This window comes from Morone saxatilis, unplaced genomic scaffold (assembly GCF_004916995.1).
Source record: "Morone saxatilis isolate NCDOM2014 unplaced genomic scaffold, NCSU_SB_2.0 Contig1, whole genome shotgun sequence".
NCBI classification, from domain to species: Eukaryota; Metazoa; Chordata; class Actinopteri; family Moronidae; genus Morone; species Morone saxatilis.
Window position 1 is genome coordinate 15,851,222 of NW_023339651.1, and position 12,076 is coordinate 15,863,297.

Genomic DNA, 12,076 nt, shown 5'->3' on the forward strand with positions numbered 1-12,076 from the left:
AAACATGCTGTAATAGCTCAAAGCTATCTAGGCAAGTTGTGTAATGGTTTCTTGACATCATGAATATCGGTCTTAAATCAATGAAACAAGTGCTATTTTCAATTAAAATGATGAGGTTTCATGCAGCCATTCTGCCTGCTACAAATGTTTGCATAACTAAACTTCCTATCTGCAAGAGGCAGAGTTGGGATGTATTGTGCTGTCGTGGGTCACGAGCTGGTGTTGTGGATGTTGACAGCAGAGGCATAAACTTTACTGTCTGTCTAAGAACCTGTCTTGGTCTTTGATATAGACATTTTTTTAGGAGGCTCAAAGAAAAGTTGCACGAAAGTTTGTCTTTAGACTGTAGCATATGCTACTGTAGCTCTGTGCTGTGCTCTGCTTTAGCAAATTGTCATTGTCTGCCAAATATGTAAGGCTAAACATGGACGTAAGCGATTATTTAATGGTTGTGCCTCTCCTCCCTTGCAAGTTCTGGACTTGCACCAGCTATTCGTAAATCCATTACTAAGTGTGTGTGTCCTGCCTATGTTCTCAGTAACAACTAGCTAGTTTCTAACTATTGATTTAGTAAATTGGGTTGCACCATTAAAATGCAAGGAATGTCTTAGCCAGTAAAAACTATCACTATTATTAAATTGGAAATAATCTGTAGCACTGTAAAATCAAAATCGCAAAAACGATGTAAAATGGACGTTACTGTAGCAACACTGTAACCGCTTTAGTCGGCCAAACAATATATTAAAGTTAACATCCGGTCCTTGTGAATGTAGATACGATTATGTTTATTTATAAATGCATAAATAGAGAAGTATGTGTTAGTGTAGTATAAATACAGTGTAGAATAAGTGAGAAATATCTCATTCCGCTATTATGCTCAGTTTTATTTGGACTTCATTCTAACATTATTGACACGTTTTGTACTTTGTGTTATTTCTGTGGAATTTGTTTTAAAATGAACAACTTCTTCTAAACAGCATTTTATGAAGTTTATGTCAGAGCATTAACTAGAACACATTACCTCTTTTACTCCACAGTCTAAACGGGTAATAGATTAGCAAACTTTAGCTTTGTCATTCAGCTAAACAGTCAACGTATAATATATTAACAAGAAATTGTTGGCTGCGTCATTGAGTTACAGGACAGTCAACATTTGATATATTAGCAAGTTAATGTTAGCTTTGCTAGTTAGCAGCACAACTGGTGACATTTAATATATTAGCAGGCTAATGTTAGCTTAGTCATTTAGCTATGCAGCAGTTAAACATGGCATTTACTGGGTGTAAATATTTAGAACTAGCTAATCTCTGTGTACGAACGGATTTATGTGGTGCAACCCATTTTAATTTCGTGATGTGTAAATCTCAACTTCGTAAACACTTCCGTTCTAAGTTTGAACTTACGAACAGCTGGTGCCACTGGCTCCTGCTCTCTTTTAGGGAATTTAAAGGAACGATTTGTTCATTATGGAGCAACAAGGTGTGAGGTGCAGGTGCAGTGGCAGCAACGGAGAGCCAGATTAGTCCAAGACAAAGTCAGTCTGCTGTCAGTTATTTTAGATTCCTACAGCAAAATTAATGTCCAGTAGTAAATGTGCAGTAGCATTTCGACAAACGAGGAAAAACTAGGACTTAAGCAGTGTCAAATTTATAAGAAGGGAGGGAATCAGTGGTGTGTATCCATTTGTCATATTAGCCCATTTGTTGTATTAGCTAAAATAATCAATCAGAAAAAAAAACACATTGTTGTCTAAAGTGCTCTTAATTTTCTTAACCCAACATTAGGGGCTTTAATTCGAGTATTCTGTTGTTGTTTTTTTCTTCTTCTTAGGTTGTTGTTGCTTTTTTTTATATAATTACTGCATCTCTCCAAACAATGTCATTCTGATTTGTCGGCTTTGATGAACTACCTCACGCTGAATTTCTGCCAGTTCTTGCATATACTTAGTCGCCTGCAGAATTAGCTATCGAAGACGTGTGAATAACAGATTCCATTATTTATTTATTTGAAAGTGTACTATTTGTTGGTTTCAACAGACTTCTAGTTTTGTACATTATGTATACTTCACCTAGAAGTAAGAGAATTGTTATATGTATTTTTTGTTCTTTTTTGTTTGTTTGTTTTTAAACTAAATGTGCAATACCTTCAGCAAACTGTGCTAGTAGTATGTGATGGGCCTAGCCTTTGTTAGCTGTCTCCTGAAGGTAAAGAAAATGTTTGGTACTGTCAATCCATGTTTTCCTTTTTTATGAATAAGATCAATTTTTATTTCTGTGACTTGTTTATAGTCATGATGTTACGTAATCAGCCTTACCCACCAAACAAATCTGTCGGCCAAGGTTTGATGCAGAGACGGGAAGTTCTTTGAGTCACAACGTGGCCAACAGATTTTGATTTAGAATGTGGTAAGGACAATAATGTTAATAAACACAAAAAAGATGAGTAAATACCTACAAGAAATCATTATATGTATGGTGCTGGTTTGTAATGTTTGCTAGTGAATCCAGCCATGCAAGTAGTTTTAAGAATTCCTGGATCTGCGCGTCCCAAAAACCGCAACCAACGAAGAAGTGCACTACTAGAATACATGCACTGGGATCTGATGATGCCACCTCTTTAAAAAAAAAAACGATAAAAAAACATGTACTGCAAATAAAAGAAATACACTTTGACTTATTGTTTTCTGTCTTTTTTCCTGTCGTACCAAGTCACAAAACATTTGTTGCTTTGCATACTAGGTAATACAGTAGAGTAAAGTTGCTGATTATTTAATTTAAAGGCTCTATTCAAAAACATTGGACATATTGTACTGGTTGACATGTTCCTTAATTACAATTGTGCATTGTAGTTTAGCACCAAATGTATATTAGTCCGCAGCTGAAAATAGTCCCTAACACAAGTATTTACTCCTGTTGGAGTAACCTTTAGTAAAACCAACAGTGCCCAGCTGTATCAAGAAATCACTCTTTCTTAAAAAATGAAATGGTATATTTATGACCTGGTTTTAATTATTTATGCCTTTAGAAAGAACAAATGTGCTTGGGGGCTGAGTGCCAGAGACAGGGTAGGGAAACCGGTGGCAGGATGGCCACCTGAATGCAAATAACTTGGTAAATAGAAATGTACACATTTCCAGATGAAACCACTAACCATGTATTGTGATGTATTTGGGCTGTATTGGCAGTGTCTTTGGATCAGATTTACTTACTCCAAGAACTCATAACTAATGTCTCACAGATTATCTTTATCACCTTTATTCCCATACATGTCCATTCATTTACATTAGTGGAAATCCATAATAAATAAGCACCATAGATGATCAGCAGAGCAATAAGAAACATTTAGCCTTAGTCATGACACACACATAAAAGGGAAATAAATGGATCTGTTGGAATCAAAGAACCTGCAATAGCTTTAACTGTGATAGTGGTAGTTCACATGAGTAAAGTCAAAAAAGCTTTAAAGGACAATTACCTTGTAAACCTGTGCAATTAAAGAGTGTCATGTAATATGACTGGCTTTATGTTGTCTTTATAAAATATAAAAAGGAAAAATACAGTCACATTGTCTAACCAAAAGCGCACATTCACATGTTAATATACTGTTTGTCGGTGTCATTTAAACCACTTATGGACTTTTTTCTGATTGGTGATAAGATGCAAAAAAAAAAAAAGACATTTTCAACAATGTAACCACATGCAATTCTCACAAAGGAGACATCTGCAACTCTTCATTTCAGAAACATAAAATTAAGTGTTAACAATTCAATGAACCAGATCAATAAAGCGCATCACAGCTTCCTGATGTGATGTAGGTCTGCGTCCCATAATACAGCACATGTCCAGCATTACCAAGAGTCAAAGTAAGGATAATGAGTTGCAGAACTGGATGATCTGAACACCATCAGTGATTTTTTTTCTCCCGCTCTGGTAGTCGTTTTTTCATCGGGCTGGTTTCATCAACTACACATTACATTCACTACAAGGATACATTCTTAATTCAAAACTTCCATTCAGTTCACAATTCACTTTCACAAGAATTGGCACCTTCTAGGGAGATCAAGTTACTCATCTTCAGCAGTTTGTTGCCATAAAAAAAAACAAAAAAACATTGCAGCCACTGTGTGTACTATGCACGAATATATGCACTACATCTCTGGACAAGCAAGCAACACTACATTTTTCCTATTCAAAAACACTTCCCTGAAGGCACAACCAGGAAATTCCATTGTTTCTTTGAGGGCAGTGTTCAGCTTCATGTGCCAAAATCAACATGGCTTCCAGGCAGGCCATTCTGATCTTTAGTGAGGGAACAGCTGAGGCGGTCCAGCTTTGGTATTTACTGTAAATGGCCTTCACCTACTGAGCCATGTGGTCTGTGTCCAAGGCAGCATGCGCTAAGTTGAAAATGCTTGAATTATTGTTTTCATTGTCCCTGTTGAAGTATCTGTACATTAAAGGTATACTGACATCTGTGAGGATCGGACTGAACCGAAGACTGAGGCTTTGCCATCAAATGGAAACCATGTAGATGGTGAGAGGCACTGGAAGGGCCTGAGGACAAAGAAAGTACAGAGGCAGCTACTGCAGAGGTTCCACCTATCACTGGAAAATCGAGTTTTCTAAACCTGCTTTTGTGTTACGATATACAAATTTGATTCTACAGTAAAATATCCAGAAAGAAATGTCTGCAGTACAAATATAGGAGGGGAGGATAAATGCAAGTGGAGGACCATCTGCTAAAGCTACCGCTGTACAGTTTAACAGTCAGTTCACTCAGATTATAAAAAACGTGTTTTCTCAGCTCCCCCTAGTGGTGTCTAACATGCAAATCATTTTGGTTTTATTTGCACAGGTTTTGAGATATCCGTCTATGAGATTTTGGCCCTCCAAACTGATATGAATTTTGTTTCTATTGCTCACAACATTAAAAACAAATCTTCTCTGTAAGTAAACCTTACTCTGCATAATTCACAGAACTCCTTTGCAACTTCAAAACCTGGCCTTTGCCTAGCTAGCTACCACTACAGGCAAGTGAGGAAATATGTTTTGTTTAATTTCACTGAACTGGCCCTACAGTTAAAGGAACATTTGGACATTTTGCGAAATAGTTTTTAGCTTTCTTCCTGAGAGTTAGATTAGAAGATTGACACCACTCCCATGTCGGATAAATATGAAGCTACAGGAAGGTGCCAGTTAGCCTAGCCTAACATAAAGACAGGAAACAGTGGGAAGAGTTAGCCTAGTGCTGCCCCGCTAAATAAAGAGCTAGAGCCAGAAGCCAGTTAGCTTAGACTCACTTGTTGATTTTCCAATTTGTTTTTATAAGAATTACACAAACAAGATTAGTTAGCTTTAGAGGTGTTGATAAGGAGATTCATTTTTAATTTTGGACAGCACTATGCTAGCTCTTTCCCCCCGTTTTTTGTCTTTATGTTAACTATGTAAAGACTAACAGGTATCTTTCTGTTTCTTCATATCCTGCAGACATCAGAGTGACATCAAACTTGTCATCTAATTCTTGGAAAGAAAGCAAATAAGTGTATTTCCAAAAATGTAGCATTTATTCCTTAAAGATCAGATAGAGAGAAATATCAGTCAGCTGTCTGCATTCAACATTAATGTCTAAAGAATCTTGCAGTTTCAGCAAGAAATCCATTCTTGAATATCCTTGTAAAATAGTGGTTGAAGAAGTCAGCGCTCTCCAGTATAGAGAACGCCAGAGAATCAGGTTCCACCAGTCACATACAGGCACCTGAACTGTTAAAGTACTGCCTTCCCAAGACAAACCCTGGACTCATCAAGGAGTGTAATCACAAGTGCACCATCTTATCGTAACGTTCCATTTCAAGCATGCGTAAGAAAGTCAAAACCGCTCAGTGCTCAATGTAGACGGAGACACTGTCCATCCCCATTTGATATTTTCATCCTTCAGAATACTCTTCCTCATATTTCATTTTCTTTGTCCCGAATGTACACAAATATGGCCGGTTCTCTTATTTTTTTGTTTTACTCTTCTTTTGAAGGAACGCCCTGATGCACCAACAAGGACATGAGCCCTTGTAACACCCTACCCCAAAATACAAATCCTGACAGTTTTGGCCACAGACAGATGAGTGCTGTATCAAATGTCACTAGTCCTTGCACCCAGGGCCAGATCTCCCAGTGTGGAAAAGAAATCCTCCATTTCTTTCTCCAGGAGCCGGTTGCGGTTCTCCGCATCCTCCCGTGCCCGCTCTGAGTTTCGTAGTTTGATCTCCAGCATTCGTTGCTTTTTCCTTTCCTGCTCCATCTCTTGTTCCAGACGCTCCATCTGTGCACACAGAGCAGCACTGGACTCCTCCAGCCTGGGTGGAGGCAGCACAACACAGACAGAAAGCAAAGGTCATTGACGTTCACCTTTAACATTTGGCCACATCACAAAATGTTTTGGTGGGGTGGTTTTAGGACAAAACTTAAAGCTGCACTTGGCAAGTTTTTTCACGTAGAAATGCAAAAGGCTGGTTCACACAAATTATAAAAAGAAAGAAATTAACAAAACAAAGAGCTATTGCTGGTACAGAAGTCTATGCAAAAAGTTTAATTTTACCAAAAGAAATCTACACACATATAACAAGGTTTAGAAACCCCCCAGAACACAAACTTACTTTTGGATCCTGGTCTCGTATGAAGTCTTCTGCTTCCTCAACTCGTCCTTCAGTCCTTCCACCAGACCACTCAGTGTTAGATTCATCCCATCTCCATCCTCGGACATGATAATGGACGGCACCCCGGCTGCCACGGCCATGTTTCCATTCTCACTGCAGGCTGCGCTGCTGCTGCACAGCTCCATGGCCTCGCAACTGTCCTGCTCAGAGCTCGGGTCTGTCGTCATCCCTCCATCCCTTCCTCTGTCAATCTCCCTTTGGCTCTCCATCCACTCCCCTTTCTCCCCACTCTCACCCCCTATTCCGCAGTTCTGGTTTGCTGAGGGCTCACTTCCCGAGTCAGGGACGGAAATTTCGCAGGAGGAAGTGGACCAAGGTGTGCTGGCCACACTTGGAACGCTCCCCATGCTGGAGGAAGAGGTGACGTTGTCGTAGGTAGACAGTCTCTGCGAGGAGCCGGTGGAGTCGCGATCACGGGCAGACCGCTCGCCTGATGACGTACGCCGGTGTCCCCTCAAGGAGGACAGACCATTCATGAGCCAGTTACCTCCACCTCCACTTCCACCTCCACCTCCTCCCCCACCGGAGGAAGATACACTAGTGACATCAGCCGCAGAACTACCGGTGCTGCTTTGCTTGGCTTGCGTCTGGGAACGAGGCGCCGAGGAGCTTTTGAAAGAGTATTTCCAGGAAGGTATGGTCTTGGCCTGTTTACTCGGGCTGACCAACGTCTCTCCTTTCCCTGATGGAGACCCCAGTTTTGGTCCAGGGTTCAGGTTTGGGGTCTGGGTGGGAGTGACAGCTGCACACAGTTTAGCATCCAGAGATGAGGCGCTGCTGTGCAGTTCTTGGTCAGGGTTGGAGACCGGGCAGCTCTGGAGGTCTTCCTCTGAGATCCAGGCTCCCAGGCTGCGATGCTGGAGCTGATGCCCCTGGACAGGGAGCTCTGTTTGGGGTACGATAGGTCCCTCCTGGTCCCTCCCTGAGTACAAACGGATGTGTTCCCTAATGAGGATTGTCATCAGGTGCTGGACCAGAGAGGTGCCTATGGATCACAGTCAGACATGATATCATTAATGTACAGTAGACATATTTCAGTTTTCATCCTGCACAGTAAGTTTAATGTGTATACTGCTAATACTACAAGGCATAATGTGATGTTGAAGTAACATTTGCAGTGACTTTTACCATGAATCATTACGTCACATCGTCCATACCTTCCATGATAGTGACTGGGTCCTCCATCTTGGGTCGAAGGATATTTGGTCCAAATACTGTGGCGAGGTTCTGGACACTCATCTTGTTCTCACTACAGTGGGACTGGACCTCATCAAGGAATCTGAGGAGAGATAACAAAGTTGAAAACTAAAGTGGAAAAACACCAAAAAAAAAACTGATGACATTATGACATAAAAAAACCACGAGGAAACAAATGACAGTGGACTTACTTGCATATGTACTTGAGGAGATTGTAGTTAGGAAGAGGTAGAGTGCTAACTTGTCTTCCAAGCTCCTGGACCCCCTGATAAAAGACAGATTGAACAACTGTTAGACACACACACACACGCATATGAACACACACAAAGGGTAGACTGCACATACCTCCTCTTCATCTTTGGCCAAAAGCTGTGCACAGTTTAGAAAGTCTTCATATTTGGAGAAGGGAATGACTGGTTCAGGCAGCTCTCGCAGGTACAGCTTTAGCAAGGATGCCACCGTGTGGACGTCTGTATTACTGCAAGGGAGTAGAGGAAAAAAGGTGTCAACTGGATGTTCTATCATTTCATTCTCAAAAAGCTGACGTACTCTACAAACGCCCCCCTCTGTCTACCTGTCAAACAGAGGCTTGTCGCCGCAGTCGAAGGACTCCTGCAGCTCTTTGACAAGGTTGGCCTGTCCTGGCATCCGAAAAAGACCCTCCTCGTCCAAACCCCTCTCTCTGATGAAGTCCACACACTGCTCCACCAGCAGCGGGGCCAGCCGGGGTCCAAACTTCTTCTCATACTGCACTGTGTCCTCTAAACGCTGACCAAATATCCCTGGGGACAGATGGAGGAGACTTACTTACTTGTCTGCACTCTTATTGGTCCATCAGATAATTCATTCATACATACACTGGGTTATACTGGGCTGTTTGGAACAAATAGAGGTATCTTAAAATGATATTTTAGACATTTTGTATATGTATAACATGTATATATAATGTATATAGCATGTCTATTTGAGCCAATTTGACCAAATATAAAATGATGGCTTTACTTTACCAGCAAACAATAACGGTAAGAAGTGTCACCATTAGAGGTAACATTTTAATAGTTTATTTAACTTTTAGTTCACTTGAATCTTGAGTGAGACCTACTGTACTGTGCCATTTTCCCCCAGTCACAACATCAACAGCATCACCATTTTTGTGTTTTTATTCTATCTTTGCACAGATTGTGTTGTATGGTATTGTATTTTGTAAAGCACATTGTAACTCTGGTTGGTTGAGAGGCACTACAGAAATAAAGTTGATTATATTATATTATTATTATTATTATTATTATTATTATTATTATTGTTGTTAGATGTAGTCCACAAACATCTTTGCAGTTACATTATGTATGTCTCTAACCCCTCAGTGGGTGAGGAGACTATCACAACATGAAAACCTGTGACTGAATCAGAACTGCCTGCTGGTGTAAAACAGTAAAGTAGAAACTGGTAAATGTGAACAGTATCTGAAAGGCAAACCCTTTCATTAATAAGTCATTTTAGTATTGAAAAATGATGTAACGGTTTACGGAGGTTAATTGGTTAATGGCTGTTGACTGTTACCTGCTGACAGGCTGCAGCAGTAATCGTAGTAAATCTCTGAACAGGAGCGTTTCTCATACATCCCAAACCCGCATTTCACCAGGTTCGTCCATTCCGGTTCAGGCATTTGACTCCGCTGTAGATTAATCCTGCATTCACACACTCGGAGTATAACGTTGGACAAACTGCCGGAGGTTCAGACACACGGCAGCTGACAGGGGTCCGTGTGCTGTGACCGCGGTGCTGCGGTTAACGACGGCTCTGTAAGTTGGCGACAGATCTATTCTGGACCGAGAACCGAGAGACAGACCCCCCACCCTGTGAATCTGAGAGGGAGGCGGGACACATGACAGCATGAGGTACAGGAGCGGACAACACATTACTGTACCGTTAACCTGTATGAATCTGCGAACAGGGGTGTAGCTAGACTTTACGGGCACCACACGGCCGTGTCCCCCCCCCCTCCAAATTAGCAGAGAGATATACTAATAAGCTCACTTCAGTTTATTCTTTATTGTTTTTTATTTCTTCGTTCATTATTTATTTTTATTTTTTTAGATTTTGTTTCAAAATTAGAAAAGTATCCAGTATTTACACAGTTAAAGTATTAACCAAGTGTTGTCATTTGTAACCATTTTTTTTCCATGTCTGTATGAAATATGTGTTTGATAAAATATAAAAGTATAGAAAAATATAACAATTTCAACTTTGGTCCACATCATACAAACATGCCATCGTTGTTTGAATCAGGAAATAGTTGCAACTTGGGAAACGGGTTAAACATCTTTTTTTATCTTGCAGAAAACAGAATATTTTTTCATCCAAATAGTCAGAAGAGTCTTTTATTTAGGAAATAAATAAATAAATAAATAGGAACAGCAGTAAGCATTGACAAGCAACCTTCTATGTTTTTGAGTACCACTACAGTTAGATGACAATTGTTGGGTTCAGCAGTATAACGGTCAAAACATATTAAGTAAGTATTACACACGTGGACTTGGCATTTCATCTCTGTCTATTAAGGGTTCAGCTGTCACCTTGAGGTTCGATTTCTCTATTAAATTGATGAGTTGATCACACAAGAAAAGTTGAATTTACTGCCTTTTATGTAATTGTCAGCTATAATAAGCAATTTGGCCCAATCATTGATCAAAACTAACGGTGAACTACCAATCATCGTTAGTTAGTAGCTCTAGTAATTGGTACACTCGTTCCCACTCTGACAGCAGATCTCAAACCTGGCTGATTAAAAATGAGTTTAAAGTGAGAGCAGTGATGTCATATACTGTATCATTGCTGTTGTACATTCATCCCCCTATTAATATAACAGTCCTTTGTAACCCAACACCAGGCTGTTCAGCTGCTCCTTATGTCCCAGTTCACACCCAGACAGGCCTGCTTATATTTCTGGCCTCCTGTCAAGTACACTAGTTAGACGGGCAGACCAGAGCAGACAGGGTGAGAATTAACCACAGGCTCACTGCTGCAAGGACAGGAAAAACAGATCGCTTAGGAGTAAAAGAAACTAAATGGCATCCAGTACATGTATGCTCTGCTGATCCTTGTAATTTATTACACAGCACAGTAAGAAACCTTATAGAAACACCATGTCCTCTTATTTTTGAATGCCAATCTGATCACATTTCCCCAGTCAGGTAGAGTAGGTGTGCACCAGGAATAGAGACACCAGGGTGAGAATTAACTGCAGGCTAAAGAAATGAGACACAGCAGTGATACTTTTCATGACTGGGCTCAAGTTTGTAACTCAGACATTATGATATAGACACACCAGAGAGCTGAAGTGTGGTCTTTTCCAATGTCAGCAGCAATATTTAGTTTCAAGAACTGTTGCGAGATCTCTGGAGCCTACAGGGTAGAAAGGAAATGAGGACTTCCTGTTTGGGATGAATGGCCTCAGTCCTTTTAATCATTATTTGCAGAGAAATCTGAATAAAACATCGTTAGAACTGCTGCTTGCTGTGTTTTCAACCATAGTGATGGACAGAACAAGTAACAAGATGTTGTTACTTAGTACAGCCCAAAGTTTGCATTAGAAAGACTTGAATTTTAATCATCGCACACTATAAGGTCAAACGTGTTCAAGGGGGAAAATCTGCCTGTGTTTTTAAAAGTGACAAAATGTTTTCTGTGTTTCTGTTTGAAAGTCTGCCGTTACCTCCTCCAAACGGCGCCCAGATGACCCGCCTTATGGCCTTGACCCAGTCATCCATGTCTGTCTGGGAGTTTGCCATGAGCAGGAAGGATTCATGGCTGATGGGTGCCCGGTCCTTCTCTCCTGTTCCACCTGTAGGGGGGAGAAGGAGACAAAGAGTAGGGGTGAGTCCAGCAGAAATTGCAAAACATTGGTATCATAGAATCCAGTGGTATCTTGATAAGTAGACATATATTGTATTTTTCTTCCATATATCTTGTCCCAACCATCTCTTGAAACCATTCCCCCAATTCTTTTTGGTTTTTTTTACTACAGACTATAGAAGCTTCAGCGTCAGGTTGCTATATTGATTATGTTTCCTTTAGGCTTTCACCTCATTGGAAGGGTGGAGTATTTGCATATTCTAGGTTTCCACAGTAGCAGCTAATTTGTGTTTGAGCCAGCATGAAGATATTAAACTG

At 40.4% G+C, this 12,076-nt stretch overlaps 1 protein-coding gene across 1 annotated transcript in view; it reads right to left on the bottom strand.

Moving 5' to 3' along the window:
• Positions 1–3,229: 3,229 nt before the first annotated feature.
• Positions 3,230–12,076, bottom strand: part of si:dkey-191m6.4 (rho GTPase-activating protein 22) — a 31,013-nt gene continuing 22,166 nt past the window's right edge. The window contains exons 4-10 of the mRNA XM_035671430.1: positions 11,619–11,747; positions 8,478–8,685; positions 8,249–8,381; positions 8,095–8,168; positions 7,864–7,985; positions 6,647–7,691; positions 3,230–6,346 (exon numbers count right to left, since the gene is read on the bottom strand). Of these exons, the coding sequence (XP_035527323.1) occupies positions 6,124–6,346; positions 6,647–7,691; positions 7,864–7,985; positions 8,095–8,168; positions 8,249–8,381; positions 8,478–8,685; positions 11,619–11,747 (1,934 nt within the window). The 3' untranslated portion in view covers positions 3,230–6,123. The remainder of the gene's footprint in view (positions 6,347–6,646; positions 7,692–7,863; positions 7,986–8,094; positions 8,169–8,248; positions 8,382–8,477; positions 8,686–11,618; positions 11,748–12,076) is intronic.